The sequence below is a fragment of the Sciurus vulgaris genome (assembly GCF_902686455.1).
Source record: "Sciurus vulgaris genome assembly, chromosome: 6".
In the NCBI taxonomy this organism is placed as follows: Eukaryota; Metazoa; Chordata; class Mammalia; order Rodentia; family Sciuridae; genus Sciurus; species Sciurus vulgaris.
The window spans coordinates 106,266,328-106,285,829 of NC_136466.1; the positions used below are offsets into that span (position 1 = coordinate 106,266,328).

Sequence of the window (19,502 nt, forward strand, 5' to 3'; positions counted from 1 at the left end):
TTCCTCCTACCTTCCCCTGCTGGTTGGGACAAGAGAAGCCCGGGAATGCTGCAGCAAGAGGTAGGAGTGGGAGATAGGATATTACCCGGTTGACACTTCTGCACTGTTGTTATGAATGATTCACTCGCGTTTGGCACATTTGTTGCAAGGAAATCTCCTCCTGCCGCTTCCTTCTTCGAGCTCTTCTCGGGCTGTCTCCTGTGCTTTGGCCTTTAAGGAGAAGTGAGAGCAGGTGGGCACAGAGGAGCTCGCCGAGTCCTCCTCCTCCTGCTCCTTCCCTAATTTAGCAGTACTTCCGGCCGCGTGACATCATCCCCCGCACCCCGGTGACGTGAGCGGCGGGTGACGTGTGTGCGCAGAAGAGCGCGCTGACGTTGCTATTTAAAGGTCCTCCTGCGGGGAGGATGGAGACACAGCGCGAGCACCTGGTGTGGGGCGCGGAGGAGGTTGTGGCGGCAGGGAGCCGGGCCAGGAAACAGCGGAGGAGCAGAGCGCAGGGCCCGCCCGCCGCCGGCCACTAGGGGAGGGGGGAAAGGAAGGAAGGACGGACTGACGGACCTGCCAGCCGGCCAAGCTCCCCACGAGGGCCAGCTGGGTCCCTGACCATCAGCCTTCCACGCCGCCTCGCGGCTCTGCTAGCTCCCGCTTCCCTGAGGGCCCGGCGGCCCTCGGGACGGGTCCGCGCCCAGTCCTCCGCCGCGGCTCCGCGGCGGCGGCCGCTCCCGCCCCCTCCCACGAGCAGGAGGAGGGACCGAGCTCCCCCCTCGTTCTCCCCGCCCCCTCTCCGTCCTCCGCCCCCCCGCATCCCGCTGTGCTGCCGCGCTCGCCTCACGCCGGCGGCGCTGATCGGGGAAGCGGCGCCCTACGCTCTGCACGCGGGCCGGTGGAGGCGGAGGCAGCGGTGGCTTCGGGCCGCCGAGGCTGGCACCGCTCTGCCCAGCGGGAGCTGGAGCCCGGTGGAGGTGGGCGGTGATGGAAGTGTGAGGAGGCAGCGGCGGGGCCCGGGGAATGTGAGGCGGCGCGTGGCGGCGGCGCGGAGCGTGAGAGACGAGCAGAGGTGGGGGCGCTGGAGCGGCAGCTCTCCTACAGCTTCGAGCCCCGCTCCCTTGCCCTCAACGCGGCGTTAGCCTCCCTCCTCAGCTCGGGCGGGTGCCCGTCGACTCTTCAGCCCTCTCCACCGCCGCCTCCCGGCCGCCCCGGAGCTGGGGGCAGGGTGCAGGGGGAAAGCGTGGAGCTTAGCTCTGATTCATTCATTCCCCACCGACGGGAGCTTCAGACCCGCTGTGCTCAGAAGAGAAGCGCGAAGAGGGGGCAGCCTCGAATGAAGAGCCGGGCGCGAACCGGGCTCCATTGTGCTCGGCGACGGGGGGCGGGAAGGGGCTGAGGGAGGTGGGATCGGGCCCCCTCCTGCTGCTCCCCGGCGTGTGCTGCGCCCCCAGCCTGCTGCCTGCCTGGAAATGGCTCCGTTTATTCTCTTCGGGAGAATGAATCGATCCTGCCCAGCCTTCTCTTCCTCCTCCCCACCTCCTTTCTGCTCCGAGTCTTAGGAGGAGAAAATTAAAAAGACAGATTCCAATGTGGAGTGCCGTGCACGTCGCGAGCTGCCGGGTTTGCACTTCGAGGAGATTTTTCTATGTAGTTTTTTCTAATGTAAGCCCAGGGAAGCAGTGGTATTACTGCTTTTAGGATTTTTATTAAAGTGCACGTCGCGTTGGGTTGCACAGTTCACCCCCAGGGACCTGGTGTGGTGGAGAAATTTGAACCCACAGCCTTAGCACCGAAAAGGCCGAGTTACCAGGCTCTCCCTGAGTGTCGTGGAGGACATGAGCGAAATGACCAGCGAACTCATTTTTTATAGGACTCGGTGAAGCTGGTTTCTGCGTTTTCCTACATGTACACTCATTTTGTGGAATAGAGTTGACCGCTATCTCCTCCACGCAGCATTTTAACTCTTAATGAGCAAATGCCTCTTCTGTTTGAACGTTTTGGTATAGACGAGAGAAATCATTTTACCTAAGAGAACTAATTGAATTATCGGCATCATTGAAATACCTCCGGAAAAGGATCTCGGGGGGTGGAAAGCAACTGCGAAATAGCAGACGGAGAAATTCCTTTGGAAGTTATTCCGTAGCATAAGAGCAGAAACTTCAGAACAAGTTTTCATTGGGCAAAATGGGGTAAGGATTTTTGTGCTTATCACAGCTTGCAATCTGTTTATGTATGTGTGTTATTGACCGGTGGTGGTGACTGTTTTGTTTGTTGTTTTTCAAGCAAATCTGCCCTTTGGCTAAGCTGGTCCTACTTTAAAATAGAGATGTGCTAACCTTTTAACAAGTTATTTTTTGTATTTTTATAGCGTGACAACAGAGGTCACAATTAAGGAACATGTATATTGTTTGTAACTTAATTATAATTTTATCAGTAATATTTACGAAGAATATTCTGTCAAATAACCACTTTATTGATCAATTTGTTACCAAAATCAACGTCATCTTCGGTTTTGTTGACGGTATATTTCAAGGAGATGTACTGCGTTCCCTTCAGTACTTTGGAAATAATCAGTTACACAAAGGAACGATTGTAACCAGTGGTGAGACTACAGTCCTTGAAAGTGATCCACTGTAAATTGTTGCCCTCACAGTGCCCTCTGTTTTGCCCTTGAATCTCCAAAGCTAAAATGTATAGTTGATTTATTGTGGCATTAAAACGAAAATCTCAAAGTCTCACTGATGCGGTCTCCACAGTGCCAGGGCACTGGGTAGATCAGAGCTGGAACAGGAAAAGCTTTTGGTTAAAAGCTCTTTTTCGCTTTTAAGTTGAGATCTTTAGTTTGTGTTACCAGTATCATCTCTGCACTGCCTTTCATAACTAAAGCCAGTAAAGAGTACACTTTTCCAACTTTTAGCTCCTCACTCTATCTTGATAAAATGCTGGTGACTACCCAATTTAAGCTGGAAACCCATAATATATCATTGAAGTAATGACCCACTCTTTTCTTTAAGATTGCCAGTGCTTTCTTTAAAGAGGAACTTCCAGAATTTTCATTTTTGTGGTTGAACAAACACATCTAAAGTGTAGTTGAGGGACAAGGTTTGAAATACTCAGATTCGTTTGAGGATATAGGGGTGTGCACACACACTAATTTAGAGTATTTCAGTAGTACCTTTTTATGGGAGTTAGAATCTGAAGTTTATTAAACCCAAACAACTTTAAAAATTTGGAATATATGTTGTAGAAGTTCTTCCTCAGGAATTAATGAGGTGATAATTATTTTTAAGACTTAAATGATAAATTATAAGAATATAATGTCTTGCATAATTCGGGGTCCTACTAAGAGTAATTCAAATGCCTTATTCTATTTTTAGGGCTGCTGTTAGTGGCTTATTGACCTGAGGCAAATTACCTCAACAGTATGGACTGTTTTCTTATCTGTAAAGTGGAGGAGATAGGTGACTTTTAAAGATTTCTTTTCCAACCTGTAAAAATGAATTATTTTATTCCTCCTCCCATTTTAATGATCACTAGTTGGTTTCTTGAAGTGTGCCTTTCAGATGCAGAAATTTTTTTTCTCTAATCTGCTTAAGCACTTAAATTGGGGAATAATAGCATTTGAAAAGTGTTTTGGATGAGTCACACCAATTTTAAATGAGAGAAAATGCTGAAAAATACTAATATTCAAAGCCTTTGAAATATGGCTTCCCTTGAGCTTCTGCAGATCCTCTGTTAAAAACGTGGTGGAGTGTGAGCACGTTTGTGCACACACACACACCCACACACACACACACACAATCAAGCAGCAGTTTTCCATGTAGAAGGCTGCCTCCAGACTGTAGAATGGTAGTACCATGGAAGAAAAAGCAGTTTTCCACCACCTTTAAATGACAAGATTGCTTATTGTTTTACTAAGGAAAGCAAGGAATGAACTTAATACTAAGGGGACTAGGTTTTTAAAATATAAAAGTAAACCCACATTCATAACACACATTTAGACACTAGCATAAATACTTTTTTAATAAACAAGTTTGCCCTTTTTAAAATAAAATTTTAAAGGTGGCCTTAAGAGAAAAAGGAGTGAGCATTTGTAGGATTATTATTCCATTCTCTATATTTGGAAATTTGACCTTTTCTCATTTAAGAGCAACTTCTTTTATTTGAGTTGTTGAAAGATGAAAAGTAGGTGCAAATAGAAGAGGACAGCATACAGCAAAGGCATTTGCAGAAGTTTCTACACTTTGTAGATTTATACACCTAACAAATGTTTGTGTAATGAACAGTCATTTGGACCTATTTAAAACAAAAGGAAACAACTTTAAATAGCCTTTAAAGTTTTACCCAGGCAGTCTAAATTACCTTACTCAGTTACCTAATTTTTTAAAAAAATTGTTTTTAGTTGTTGATGAACCTTTATTTGTTTATATATGGTGCTGAGAATCGGAACCCAGTGCCTCATACATGCTAGGCAAATGCTCTACCACTGAGCCACAACCCCAGCCCCCTAAAATTAATATTGTGAATGAAGAATTTGATATATTACAAATACATTTGTGATTAATGTTAGGTTAAAATAGGATTTCTTTGCCTTAATTATGTATATAATTGCAAGTCTAGGGGCAAAGTCTAAGCAAAGGAATTATTTTTAATGAGTGATTAACTTAGGCAGAAAAACATTGACTCCTGTAATAGTTTATGAACTATGTGGAAAAGTTAAAGAACAGCTCAAACTGACAGTTGGCAGAGTCTGTCAAAGTATCTTGGATGTTGTATAAACTTTTTAATTGCAGTGAAGGCAGTAAAATATGGGCTTGTAAAATACATGCATCAGACTCGCCCCAAATAGACATTTACATATGAAAGATGAGGTTTGTGAAAAGCTTGGAAGTGAGGAGCCCTTGTTAGATTTGACACTCCCTCTCCACCACCCCAAGTAGTATCTCATAATAAAAGTGGTGAGTCAATACCTATTTCAGAACTATTGGTGTAGGCAATAGAAATCAAATAACCTAGTTTTATTCCCCCATCCCCCACCATAAAGAGCTAGTTGTATTAAATGGGGTTCTCCCTGATAATGGAGTTTAATTTTATTTATTTATTTTTTTAATCTCACCTGCCTATCCCAACCGTGAGCCTCTCCTTTCCCCCCATCCCCACATAACTTCCTGAAGTATGGAAGTGGTGCTGCTACTTTGCAACCTGAACTGAGTCTCTTTGTTGAAAGACAGGAAACTGACACCATTTGCTTGGCTTGCCTGCCAGATCAGACATTCTGATCTCTGGGGGTTGTAGGAAAAATGCAGATATCTTGATCTACCTTTGCAGGATGAATAGGTTTCGTTGTAAAGGCAACCATCCTATTAATCCTAAAACCAGAAAAGTTATATACAAGTCCTTAGGTATTTATTTGTTCATTTTACCAACTGTAAACAACTACTATGTGAGCATACAAGTACTGTGCTGAGCTCAGTACTGCCCAGCAGAGACTCGTAATATGTGCTCCTTCCCTTAAGGAGTTTGTACTTCAGAAACTGGGGAGACAGTTATGTTTAAAGTACAGTGGAATGTTGAGGAAACTGTAATGTTAGGCCTTATAGAGGCACAAAATGTGTATGGGAGTTATTGCTGCAAAGGATAAAAAGGTTTTTCCGAAGTAGGTGATATTAAATACTGAAAGCTGAGTAACACGTGGGCCTTGTAGACAAACGAAAGGGCATTTAAGGCAGAACAGTGTGATACCACTAAGAAGAGGAATTATAATAAAGCTTGGCATGGACCTAGCTTCACTTGCTTGACTTCCCTTGCTGGTAGTAAGAGATTTAGAGCCTTATGCAGGGCCAAATTAGTCTTGTAGACCAAATGAAAAACTGGATTGTACTGTAGGCTGGTGTATTTCAAGCTTCTTTAAGGTATGACCCATTGGTTAACATGCATTTTTTTACATTGTGACCTAGTATACTCATACAAAATTGATAAAATGGCAAAAAAATAACATTCTTACTTTGTGTGATTCACTCTGGTAGTTTCTGTTCTATTTCATTCAATTTCATTTTTAAGAAGAAATGGCAGGAACCCACGAAATTGATTTAACAACTGGCATACTGAAAAACATTGCACTTAGTGGTGGGAACCAATACTGGGTTTTAAGCAAAGTGATAACATGAAGGATCAGTGAAGTAGTGTGAGTAAAGTTTTAAAGATCATTTAAAATTTGATATTGTATGTTGTCCTGTAAAACACGAAGCCAGAACAGTGAACTCTTGACTAGGTAGAAGAAATGTTTAGGCTAACTCTGGAAAGTTCCAAAATGGAGAGGGAAGAGATGGTGATTGAGAGATGTGTAGTTGGCTGAATGGGTCTTCTTTAGAATTCAGGCATTTCAAGTATAGCGGTAAAAATGTTGGAAACAGCATGGTATCGTCCTTTCAGAGGCACTTTCAGGTGGTCATGAAATAGTGAATTTGAGAATTAAGGGATTGATGAAAGAAATTGCCTTTATACATAGTTTGTGGTTTGAAGTGATTGAATGACTCAAATAAGAAAGATGGTAACATCTCAAAATGTTCATTCTCCCTACTGGCACGTGATTCATTTTTTTTTTCCCTTCCCCAGTCTTTTGATGTTTAGTCAAAGGACTTAAAGTATTTATTTTTAGTTATTGAATTGATTTATTACTTAAGATTAATCCAGCTAACAGGTCAGAAGAGTAAGGAAATGAGTCCACATATTTAATATTTTCTGATAATTTTTTCCAGTATAATTTTCAAATGACCATATTAAATAGCTTTAGTATGTCTTTACTAGTTAGGAACTATCTAGTTGAATGAAATATGCAGTATTTTGTTTGTGTTGCTTTTTTGTAACACTTTGAGACCTATGGCTAATGCAGTAGAGACCTTTGTAAGTTTATGAGGTTCTTTGTGAAATGAGCAAGATTTTCCTAGAGATCATGAAGACATAATTTTGAGGCATCGTAAGGTTTCAAGTTCATTAAATATCTTCATTTCAAAAGAATGAATGTACAATAAGGAACATTTAAATAGATTTTATTTTATTTTTCATATCGAGGATTGAACTCAGAGGAGTTTTAAACACTGAGCTGAATGCTTAGTCCTTTTTATTTATTTTTTAATTTTGAGAGAGGGTCTCATGATGTTGCTGAGACTGTCCTTGAACTTACAGTCCTGCCTTGGCCTCATGGGTCACTGGGATTAATGGCGTTTACCACCACACTTGGCCATTTATATAGATATCTCACCAAGAATTGAGCTAAAATTTTCAAATCTTATTGAATGGTATTACAGGAGTAGATAAAACTTTTCAAAAGCTAATCATTCAGTGGTCTTCAATGTGTGAATTAAATTGTATATTTAGAATCTTAATTTGAGGCAAAAAACTCTTAAATTTATCGCATACCTTTCCAAATACTATAAAGTTAGGACATCCATGATCTCTCTTGTTAAAAGACAGATTTATCCATGAACTTGTTCTTTATTTTTTACCAGGGATTGAACATGTGGGCCCTTACCACTGAGCTACTTCCCTAGCCCCTTTTATTTTTTTATTTTGAGACAGGGTCTTATTAAATTGCTGGAGCTGGAGCCTTGAACTTGTGATCCTCCTGCCTCAACCTCCCAGTGCAGCTAAGATTTATATCATGTACCACCGTTCCCAACTGTGTTCTTAATTTTAGCATTTTATACCTCCTTAATAGTCTCTTTCTTATCTGATGTAGGTCTAACATGTTAGTCATTGCTTTGTTCCTAAATAAAATGTATGAGAAAGAAAAAAAAGTTGAAACTGATAAGAATCAAAGCTGCTTGTTTTTAAAGCAATTTTGTGTATGGGGGGAGGCTAAACTAAAGGACATACATATATCATTTTTATGATTTGCCTTTTTCCTCTACTTGAATTTTTGTTTTCCATCTTGTTTTTAAAGTTTCCAAAGATCTCTTCACTTCTTTGGTAAGTATAATTTAGAATTAATTTTATAGGGGATCTTTTTAGTGAGTCTTTTTAGTTTCCTTGTAATGGGGAAAAATAAAAGTAATTCCTCATGAGTTTTTGTTTTTTCCTCAATAATGGTTGATGAAGCCAATATGACTCTTATGTAGCTAAAATAATTTAAAATATATAGAACTAAATTTTTACCTAGTTTAGAAACAAATTTCATTTACACTTACCTGTCTTTTCTTTTAAGGTAGACCACTAAAGGAAGGCAAAAAGTCATTGTTTTCTTGTGTAAGAAAATTTAAAAATTGTTAATAAAATCCAGAAAATTAGCAATCAATATTTTATCTTTATAGTACAGTTTACCTTTAGTTTTCCAGTTTTTGAAAGATCACCTTAATCTCTTAATACCTAATATCAGCTTTAAAAAAATCTGTTTTATGAATACCTTATTTTAATATTCTGTAAAACATGAAGAGCTTCCACGTTATCTTTGAAAAGAGTTGGCACCACGTCCTCAAGGAAGAACAGTTTAGAATTGAGTGCTTTTGTGAAATTACCTAACAAGAGTTACAAGGACATTCAATACAAAAAACTGCTGAGGACCACAGATATCAAAACAGTTTTAGTTTATAAAGTAATTTAAAGTCATGTTTATCATGTTATGTCTGTTGGCATATATGGATCCTTGTGTTCACGTGCCGTAGAGTCCAGAGAGCTTTAGAAGAGTATCTTTCACCTTCTGGATTCCTAGTAGAAGGGTTTTCCTCTGATCATCATTTGTCTTTAGTTACAGAGTCTTAATAGAAAGGTGCTAGGAGGGCCTGGGTTCCAGACCCAGGAGTCGGGGTGGTTGGGAGTCATAGCTCTGGTAAGCATTTCTACTGGCATTAGACATTATTTACTAACAGACTGTAGTCTGTTAGGAAACAACAATTAACTGAAAAGATTTGGAGGATTTAGGGCCCATTTTTAGTATACAGAAAATGCTGATTTCTGGTAATTGGTCATAAAGTTGAATGTACCAATTATTTTTCTAGGTAAATTGTTGCATCATTTCTCGTGTACCTTTCAGTATGCCTCAGTCTTACTTAAGTAGGTATTAGCAGCCTTTTGTTTCATTTAAGTGTTTTTAAGAAGTCAGGTTATAAGGCACTTTTTTGTGATTCAGAATTTTCTCCCATTAAGCTCTTAATAAGGATCTCTAGGAAATTATCATAATTATCTTAAATGGAATTGACTGTCAAAGATCTCAAAATACTCAGAAATTTCTATCCGTGTTCCTTCATGGAAGGTAAATCTGTACATCCTCAAACTTACATGGGATAGTTGTTTTGAACCTTTTATAATATTTAAATGTGCTTAGCCTGTCTCTACCTTTTTCTTGCTTCCTTTTTGTGTTGTTTCTGTCTTACTCTGTTGTTAGTGAATCTGTCTCTTAGCTTTTAGCATTAAAATTCACATGCTTTGCCTAATCACCCTGCCAGTTCTTAAGATGTTTACAGAATGAGGATTCCACCTACTCTTGTTTACTCAGTATGGCCAGGGATCTGTATAACTTAAGTTGAATGAAAAAGTCCCAAGTCACTCTTAAATTCATCTTTCTTGAGATTCTGTTCATTTAAAAAAAAAAAAATTCTTGATCTTGCTAGCTGCTCTTTTTTCTACTCAACTGATAATCTTTAGAATTTTAGTTCTCTATTTTCATTGTTGCTTTCTTTTAGTATTTTATTAATGTTAAATGTATGTTACTATTCTGACATCAGGGTGGGGGAAATAATACATTAATGATAATATTCTGTTTAATTTTATTTTGCAGCATATTAGTGTATTCTAAGATCAGTATCACGTACAAGTTTATTATAGCTATGCAAATGGTAGGAAGCTAGTCTAAAGAATGTTTTCAAAGATGGTACAATGGTCATTTAGAAACTAGGAGGTAAAATTATATATTTTTTATTTTTTTAGTTGTAGATGGACACAATACCTTTATTTTTATGTGGTGCTGAGGATCGAACCCAGTGCCTCACGTGCTAGGCATGCGCTGTACCACTAAGCTACAATTCCAGCCCAAATTATATATTCTTTATGACCTCAACTCTATAAAATATGCTGTGTATTTATAAAAAGATTTAAATGATATTCACTTAAGTGCTGCCATGTTTATATCTGGGAGGAAAGATTGTGAAACTATATTAAGTTCTTCAGCTTGAGTCTCTGTAAAATGAGTACATTTAAGTTTTAGAACTTACCTTGGGATTTAAGATTAAAGTGTTTTAAAATGTTAATATTTACAGTAAAAATTTATCAGGATCATCTATTCCTACATATGGATACATAGGTGTTTGTATCAGCTTTAGCTTCTTTATCTCAAATTTTATTTCATTTGTCTTCAAGATTGGCTAAATAGTTACTACTCAGCAAAAATTGTTTCTTGAGTATGAGGAGTGTATCTATTTTCACTTATCAGAATATTAATGATAATCTGCACATGTTAATGGAGAAAGAGACCAGACTCGAAGGGAAAATGTCTTGTGGGAGGTTATGCAGTTGTGAAATGGCAGAGCATATACTAAATCTTATGGCTCCTTAGGGCTGTTAATATTAGTTTAGGGGATCTTAAATGGATACTTACACAAAGAGATTCGTTTGTAGAGGGGTTTCTAATTCTTCACAGTTCTTTAAAGAAACATTCACATTTAGTACAAGCTTAACATCTTGATGACTTCTTTAAATGTGTGTCTCTTTTCATTCTAGATGGTGAAAAAAATCTCCATTTTAATTTTAGCAAAATTAAACCTCTGCTCAATGTATTTTGAATACATTGAAGTACTTAAAAATGGTTTTACATTATTGTATTACAGAGTTTGCACAGTTGATCTGAAATTGTAAATTTTATCAGCCAGATTCTTATTAACTGCCCTTGTAGTTATGGGGCACATGAATCTCTGAAATATTTGAGTAGTTAAGATCTAGTTCTCTGAAAGTCTCAGATCAGAAAAAGAAAGGTTCATGTTATCCTGAAACATTTTTCCTAAGGCTTAAAAGTAGAGATCCATAAGTGGAAGGGACAGATGTAGCATATTGTACAATTTCTGAATCATAATGAGGTCACTAGAAGTTAACTTCATTTTCTCATTTGTAAAAGAAGATTAGACCATATTGTACCCAGATTTAAAGTTGTTATTCTTTTGAAATTATTTTCCCCTGAGATCCCAACCTAATGTTGTCATTAGCTGGGGAGAAAAACATGTCTGAAATTGTAAGGCAGAAAACAGTAGAGATTAGTAGGGACTGTAGCAAAGTGAAGAGAACATGTCTGGCCTGAAAGCATTATTTTTAAAAACTCTCTGGTCAAAGAAACACATCTGAAGCCCCATCCTTATTCCAGCAAACATTTTGAAAGCTTCTGTGAACTATGCGCCACTCTGGGTCAGATACAGTAAGTTTGGAAGTGTTTTAACTTTGTGGAAATAGGAAGACCAGAACATAGTATGATTGTGGCAGAAATTAACAGCTGATGAGTGGGTCTCAATTTTGGATGTCCATTACAATCACCTAGAGGAATTGTTAAAAATAAAACAGATTGCTAGGCTTTCTTTACCCCTAGAGGTTTTTTTTTTTTTTTTTTTGGGGGGTGCTGGGGATCAAACCCAGGGCCTTGTGTTTACAAGGCAAGCACTCTACCTACTGAGCTATCTCCCCAGCCCCCACCCCTAGAGTTTTTGATTCCATGTTTCTAGGATTGGAGCCCACAAATGTGCTGATCTAACAAATTCCCAAGTGATGCTGATACTGCTGCTCTGGAGACCCTCTGTTGAAGAGAGATGGCATTTGATAAATAAAACTTAGAAATGTGAGAAGCTTTAATGATTTCTAAAGGTTCTTTGTCTCCTTTCAAGTTATAGAAGGTATAATTTTGAAACTAGGAGACATACAACCTGATTTAGCTGCTGCATATCTGTTTTTATAAGCTGAAAGATCAAGGATAACTTGAAACTGATCTTTCTCCTTAAATCCGATTGTTTGTAGCAGTAATTACCAGTTATGCCCATTCTTTCCTTTCCTTTCCTTTTTTTTTTTTTTTTTTTTAAATAGTACTTGGAGTTGAACTGAGGGCTTGGCACATGATAGGCAGGCATTACACCACAGAACTGTATCCTCAGTCCCTCTTTCCACCCTACTTTTTCCTGAGATGGGATCTTTCTAAGTTGCCGAGGCCTGCCTGGAATTTGTGATCCTCCTGTCTCTGTCTCCTAAGTAGCTTGGATTGCAAGCCTGCAACACTGTGCCCTGTTTATGCACATTTCTTCAGAGTTTCTTCTACTTTTCTTCTACTTTCTTCACATTTCTTCTACTTTCTGGTACTTATAAATGTATCTTTATTATTGTTTTTAAACTGATACTGCATTGACTGAAATTTTCTGCTTTGGAAGGAAATATGATTTCCTTCTAAGTTGTTTGTTTTACTTTAATTTCTTTAAGTTTGTCCACATGACATAAATATTAGCTTTTGCTGTGTGCAAATTGCTAACACTTTGGTGACTTAAAACAACATCCATTTGTTTTCTCATATCTGTGGATTAGGAGTCCTGGCACTGATTAGCTGGATCTTCCTCTTGGGGTCTCATAAGGCAACAATCAAGGTGTCAGCTGGGAATAGGTATTTCTTATCCATGGATGGGCATCCTCTTTCACTCAGCTGTGGTTGTCAGTAGAATTCATTTTCTTGCTTGCAGCTTTCAGAGACTGTATTTTCAAGGCCAGCAATAGAAACCTCTGATTCATCTTTTACAGAATTCACCTGAATAGATCCAGGCTACTCAGGATAAGCTCTCTTTTGGTTAACTCACAATCAGTTGATTCATGATCTGATCATTTGTGTATCATTCTATTGTGGGGACCCTCCTCCTTTACAGTTTCCAAAAATGTAACTTTGATCTGAGGGGAAGAAAAACCTGATTCTACCCATACTCAAGAGGAGAGGATTATACAGAAAATGCCTACTAGGGGATGGTAATCCTGGCTCATTTTAGAATTCTCCCTGGCATACCACATGTACTTGTGGGTGTTTTCCAAATGTTCAAATATCAATTTATCTACTCATTTCATTATTGTTTTTGCAGTACAGGAGATTGAATCCAGAGCCTCACACATGCTGGGTAAGTGCTGTACCAGTGAGCCACACCCCCAGCTCTTTTTATTTTATTTTGAGACAGGGTCCCTCTAAGTTATTTAGGGCCTCACTAAATTACTAAGGTTGACTTTGAATTTATAATCCTTCTGCCTCAGCCTCCTGAGTCACTGGGATTACAGGTGTGTGTCACCATGCTTGGCAAGACATATTTTCTTAACCCATGTTCCCTCTGTGCTTTTTTTGAACTGCCTATTAGTTGGATGGTAGACCTCTGTTTTGTCTGCCTTTTTATTTTCTTTTTTTTTGCTTTTTAAGAGAATTTCCTTGACTTCATCTTCCAACTCCAAGATTGAATTTTTAATCTCTACATAATTTTTAATTTCTAAGTCCTCTTCTCAATATCTTATTTATTTGAGGACATACAGTATTTTGAAGATTTGTTTTCTATTAAATTTTTTCATGTTCCTTTTTTGTTGATTTAGTTTCTTATTTCATTTGGAAACTTTGCTAGAATATCTGGTGATCCTCAGCTGTGTATGAGTGAGACACTGACTGGTTAAAAGTTCTTTGTAAATTATTGGGGTCTGCCATTGGTGGCCTTCATATTAGGGATTTAGGCAGTGAACTGGGCTTTTCCATGGGCAGTCTCCAAGTGTCAGTATGGCAAGGCCTATTCTCTGAGATTGTAGGTTTTCTCTCTGAGACTGTTCAATTTCTTCAGAAAAGAATCTTCATCTACACAAATAGACACCTGTTTGAATTCTAAGAGAAAGATAAGTGTATTTTTCCATGTGTATATCTAGGTGGCATATTATCTGCTGTAATATGAAAAACATGATGAGTTTTAGAACATGATTCTGTTCACAGACTCTGTGTCTCTTTTAATGCTAGAATCAGAAAAGTTCTGGAAGTATGTATTTTTTTAATTTGTTCTTTTTAGTTATACATGACAGTAAAATCTATTTTGAAATATTTATACAAACATGGAATGTATCTTTTTAAAATTAGTATCTCAGTCTTGTAGATGGTGAGATTTTCTGATAGGAAAGTTATATCAGATTCATTCCACTGTCTTTCTTAGTGCTCTTATTTTAGGCCTCACTCTTGTTTTTTGCTGTTGAGAAGGGTTAGTTGAATGATTGTTGGAGCTGCTATGGGTTCTCATTTCTGTGTTATTTTGAACTTTGAATTTACTCCACAATTTCAGAAGCATACCTCACACCTTCTCTGTAGTTTCTTTCCTCTAAATTCTGGGCAGCAAGTTGTGCACTTAGCTCCCCTTTGTATATACTTTGTGGTTTCCTTGGTTTTGCCCAGTCAGGTACTATTTCTCCTGTTTTTCATCTTTGAAAACTTGTGTTAAAATTTCTGTTCTTTACTGTTATGGGTTTATACCTTCTTCTTCCCTTTACTTTCATTTTAATGGAATTTTAGAACAGGAAGATAAATGTGTGCAATTAATTTGCCATGTTTGACCAGAATCACTGAGCCCTTAGCTCTTGAATTTATATGACATCTTTCAGAATGTTTTGACAATGTTGACGGTTAATTGATTGGAATTTGGTAGATGATAAAGTGTCTGCTTTCTAAAAAATCTCTCCCTGTAACCAACACATGGAAACTCAATGCATGATGTAAGCATATTTTAAAATTAAAAACTTAAAATTGACCATCAACCCAAACTCTTCAGCAAAATAAATCATATACTTCTCTCAGTGGTGTTGGGTAACTAAGGTGTTGCTACAGTTTGTCCTCTAACATCTTGCGTCTTCAGCATTTATATATATATAAATTAAACTGGGTCAGTTGGTGCATGCCTCTAATCCCAGCAGCTCAAGAGGCTGAGGTAGGAGGATCTCAAGCTCAAAGCCAGCCTTAGCAATTTAGTGAGGCACTAAGCAACTCAGTGAGACCCTGTCTCTAACTAAAATACAAAAAAGGGCTGGAGATGTGACTCAGTGGTTAAGTGCCCCTGAGTTCAATCCCTGGTACCAAAAAATAAAAACAAAAGACAAACAATTTGTGTCATGAGTCATGCTAGACACTGGCAATATAAAGATGAGTAGTTACACATGTAAACAAGAAATTATATTACTGTGATTTAAGTGCTGAAATAAGATATGTACTTTGTGTTTGGGAGCCCAGAGAAGGCAGAGCCCACTTCTATTTTGTAAGGTCAGGGGCATTTCATACAACCATTTATGTTTGTTTTGAGCCTTAAAAAACAAACAAAAGTTGTGGAGGAGGGAGATGTGTGGGGAAAGTTAGGGCATTTCAGAGGGGTGGCATAGATGAAGTATGCTAATTGGAAAGTTAAGGTAGTTAAGGAAGATGTAACTAGAAAGATAGTTAATGGCCAGGTCATGATTGTGTCATGTTAAGAGGATTGTGCTTTTCCTCTGGATTAGTTGTGTTCCTGTAGTCTTGATATGGTACTCATTCATAAAAGATTTTGAACATTTTCCTTCATATGTGTATATTAATTACATACCCTATGTGTGTGCATATATTTGTGTTTATCTTTATCATAGGTGTATATATATAAATTTATATATAAGATAAAACAAAAATAGAAATGAAAGAAAACTTCCTGTACCCTCTTTAGAAGCTGTTGTTTTAATGTTGAATAATAGAACAGTTTTAGACTGTTAGTTATTACCATCCTTGTGTTCTAGATTAACCACACAGACTGCAAAATGGAGAAAGTGTTGTTCTTGAGGGAGGGCTAGGTAGATGTGCGCAAAATATTTGAGAACCTTAGAGACACTCAAAATAGAATTGCAAAATAGGTTAATTATAGCAACTTAAGAATAATGGCTTGAGTTAAAACAGATTAGGGTCTGGATTCAACAGATTTAAGTAGTAATGTTTATAGGGTTGACAGTGAACTAGATAATTGGGATAGTGGAGTAGGAAATGAGGAGATTGGCTTGTTAGCCATTAGTTGAGATAGGGAACCAGGAAAAGAGAAGCAAGGATGAGATGACAGATTGAAAGTTGATGTTTATGGTCATCCACATGGGAATATTTTATAGTTATATACCCAGGTCTGATATTTAGGAAAAAAAGTACTCTACTGGGGATAGCATTTTGGGGATCATTAGAATGTATATTGGTTGACATTATGAATGTGTATGAGCTCATTCAGGGTATTTATAGAAAAGAACAGATCAGGTTATCTCAGGGGAATAGTCATTTAGGACATAGGCAAAGTAGCTGAGAATATCATTTCAAAAACCAGGAAAGGGAGTGAGTTTCAAAAAGTGAGTATCCAGGATCAAATGTAATAGAATCATCAAATGAGGCAATCAGTAGCAATGAAATTGGGTAAATTGTGATGGAAACCAGATTGCTACAGATGAAGGTTGAGGAAGCAGATTAGAGATGTATACTTCCTTAAGACCAAGTATCTTTGAAAATAGAGTATAGCTTCAGTAAACTAATATTCAGGAAACTTTTTTTTTTTTTTTTTTCCCAAAATGGGATTAAACATTCTTTAGGCCCTGGGAGAGGAGTCCATAGCTAGTGTATTTTAAGATTACGACAGAGAGGGATGATTATTGAGGAAACCAATGGGAGAGAATGGGATCTGGAGCACAGGTGGAATAGTTAACTTTAAGTTGGAGGAAATATCTTATTGTAAGGAAGGATATGACTAGATGGAGTTTGGAGGTTAAGGGCAGGAGACAGGGAGTTCCTGAGCTGGATGGACTCCATTTCCTCTGTTCGTTCATCATTTCCTGTAGTCAGACACTAAGTATCACATACATCTGTGAACAAGGAACCGTGCCTTTGTGAAGCTTGTATTCTAGTAAATGTAAAAGACAGAGCCATCTGCTGAATGTAGAGACTATAAGACCGGTCAGATCCTTGGGAAGAGAGGGAAGAATGGGAGAGATTATCAACCCTGAACATTGAGTAGTTTAGAGAGCCATACAGATGAGGAGCCAAGTCTATGCTCTTGAAAGTAGTCTGTTACTGCTGTACTTGAGTAGGTCGAAGAATTTTCATTGTTCTGAAAATGAAGCATGAAATAGGAATGTCCAAATTTTTAATGTTCTATTCAAATTATTTGAACATATACTTTCCCCCCCTCTTTTAGTTGCCCTTTTATTTCTATAGAGAACATTGTTATCTTGGAAGATCAATCTAATAAGTCTGCCAGAATACTACCAATTTTTTAACAGTTGATATCTTTTTCTGAGGAAAATATCCTGAAACTAAGTACTGTGAAAAGTCTGGGAGCTTTTTGGAGGGCTGGGACTACATTTAATATTCAACTTCCTATCTCCCATTTTTGCCTAATACAAACACCATGCACAGAACACATTCACTTACAGTGACGCAAACAAAGGTATAAGGATTCTTCTAATAGGCTTTTTTTCTTTCATGCCTAGAGTCAGAAAAGTTGGTTGATAAAAGTACTTACTCTGATTCCTACTGAGAACTCTGTATATTATTATTTTGGAAACAGTTTTGCAGCTTATCCTGTCTTATTCTTGATAAACATTTTAAAACTTTCTGGATAAGGTAAGCTTTTGTGTTCTTCTAGTCACTCTAGCACCTGTACCCCTGTACTGATTCTGATCTTATGATAGCTTACATAGTATTTTTTTTAATATGGACTTTGATGCTGAAGGAATTCATTTTAACTATTTCATTGAGCAGTTTTTATTAGAAGAATCAATTGAGACAGGTTTCAAAATGACATACATTTTATCCTTTGTTCTGTAAAATGTAATTCATCTCCAAGCTCTAAATTAATCACATATGTTCCTTTTTATAAAGTAACTTTTCTTTTCTTTTCTTTTCTTTTTTCTTTCTTTTCTTTTCTTTTCTTTAATCCTGGCATAGAGATTTAGGCCACAGAAGCTATAATCTTGGTATAGCATAGCATAGCATAGCATAACTGACATAACAACATAACATAACATCAGTTCAGGCAGACCCATTTAGCAACCTGGTGAGGTTTCTACAGCCAGATAGTGGCAAGTTTTAAATTAGTGATCCTCTTATTAGCCCTGTGACCTTGGGCAAGTTATTTGGGTGTCTCAGTTTCCTTATCTGTAAAATGGGAACGAATTGTGAAAATAAAGGAATAAAATATCTAAAAAGTTGTTAAAAGAATGTGGCATGTTGTCAGAACTTCATAAATTCAGCTGTTACTACTATTGGTTTTTTTTGTTTGTTTTTTTTTTTTTTGGACTACCTTTTCCTTTATTTTGCACATAAGGAAAATAGCCAACTGACAGAGTAGTTCCAGAACTGATAAGGTTCATTAATTAAGCAAGAAATGAGGAAAGAAGGCAAACTTCTGTTTATCTGTTCTCTTCCAATCAAATATGCATGCAAAAAAGGTGTGTTTTCCTTTTCTCTCTCTCTCTTTTATTTTCTAAGAACTCATTTATTTAATGTTCTGATTTTACCGATTCTCATTCTGATCTGGGGGCCATGAAAGTATTACTTTCTAGTAAGGAAGTTGAGGTTGAAATATTGTATATTATCTGAATGATCACTAATACTACTTTAAGAAATTTTATAAGATACACTTAATACTGTTTTTATGAAAACTTTCCTGTATAGTTAACCCATCTAATTGGTCCATCTAGGAAAAAAACATTTAATACTTGAATTTGGTCTTGTTTATTAAACCTGTCATCCAATTTTGGGAAGCTTTAAGGCCAAGTATTGTTAAATTACTGAAACTGGAATTTCATATACAAGAAGATAAAAAAATAAAAAAAAATTTGTTCATATTTATCACCCAGAAATTTGTTTCTAAATTCTTATGGTAGCGTTACTTTGGACTCTTTTAAGTGTTGTGAGGGCAGGGACTTCCTTATTTATAGATTCATTCAACAAGTGTTTGTTGGGTACTTATATACCTGGGCACTCATAAATTTTGGGAATATGACAGTAGGGAACATAATATACCAAAAAGAAAAATTCTACCTTTAGTGGGGGTGTTACAGGAAATTGAAGCCAGGGGCACTTAACCACTGAGTCACATCCCAACCCTTTTTTATTTGTTATTTTGAGACAGGGTTGCTGAGGATGGCCTCAAATTTGTGATTCTCCTGCTTCATCCTCAACCTCTGGGATTATAGGTGTGTGCCACTGCATCTGGCAAGGGATTGTGTTTTAATATGAATTGTATCTTCAGTGCTTGGCACATGACACATTTTAAAAAATATTTCTCTCCACAGTCTTTAGATATATCAGAGACTTGAATAGGAATGCAACCTAGTCCTCTTGCCTAGTCAGGTACTTCTAGGTCCTATAAGTCAAATTATGCTAGTAGGCTTCTTAGGTTCCCTTTGGGTCAGTTGGTGGGGATCTTAGGAGTTTCTGGAGGATTTTAAGCATTAGAGTGAAATTTTAATTCACTTAAAAATATATCATCTATTAATAGATGTATGTACTG

The 19,502-nt window shown here is 37.8% G+C and overlaps 1 protein-coding gene across 3 annotated transcripts in view; it reads left to right on the forward strand.

Moving 5' to 3' along the window:
- The first annotated feature begins 444 nt into the window (after nucleotides 1–444).
- Nucleotides 445–19,502, forward strand: part of HOMER1 (homer scaffold protein 1) — a 154,762-nt gene continuing 135,704 nt past the window's right edge. Inside the window, exon 1 of one of the 3 annotated variants that reach the window (XM_079143585.1) lies at nucleotides 445–2,177. In XM_079143585.1, the coding sequence (XP_078999711.1) occupies nucleotides 2,173–2,177 (5 nt within the window). In that variant the 5' untranslated portion in view covers nucleotides 445–2,172. Of the gene's footprint in view, nucleotides 2,178–18,356; nucleotides 18,436–19,502 lie in introns of those variants that run through there. The other 2 variants (XM_079143586.1, XM_079143584.1) reach the window with 2 other exon arrangements.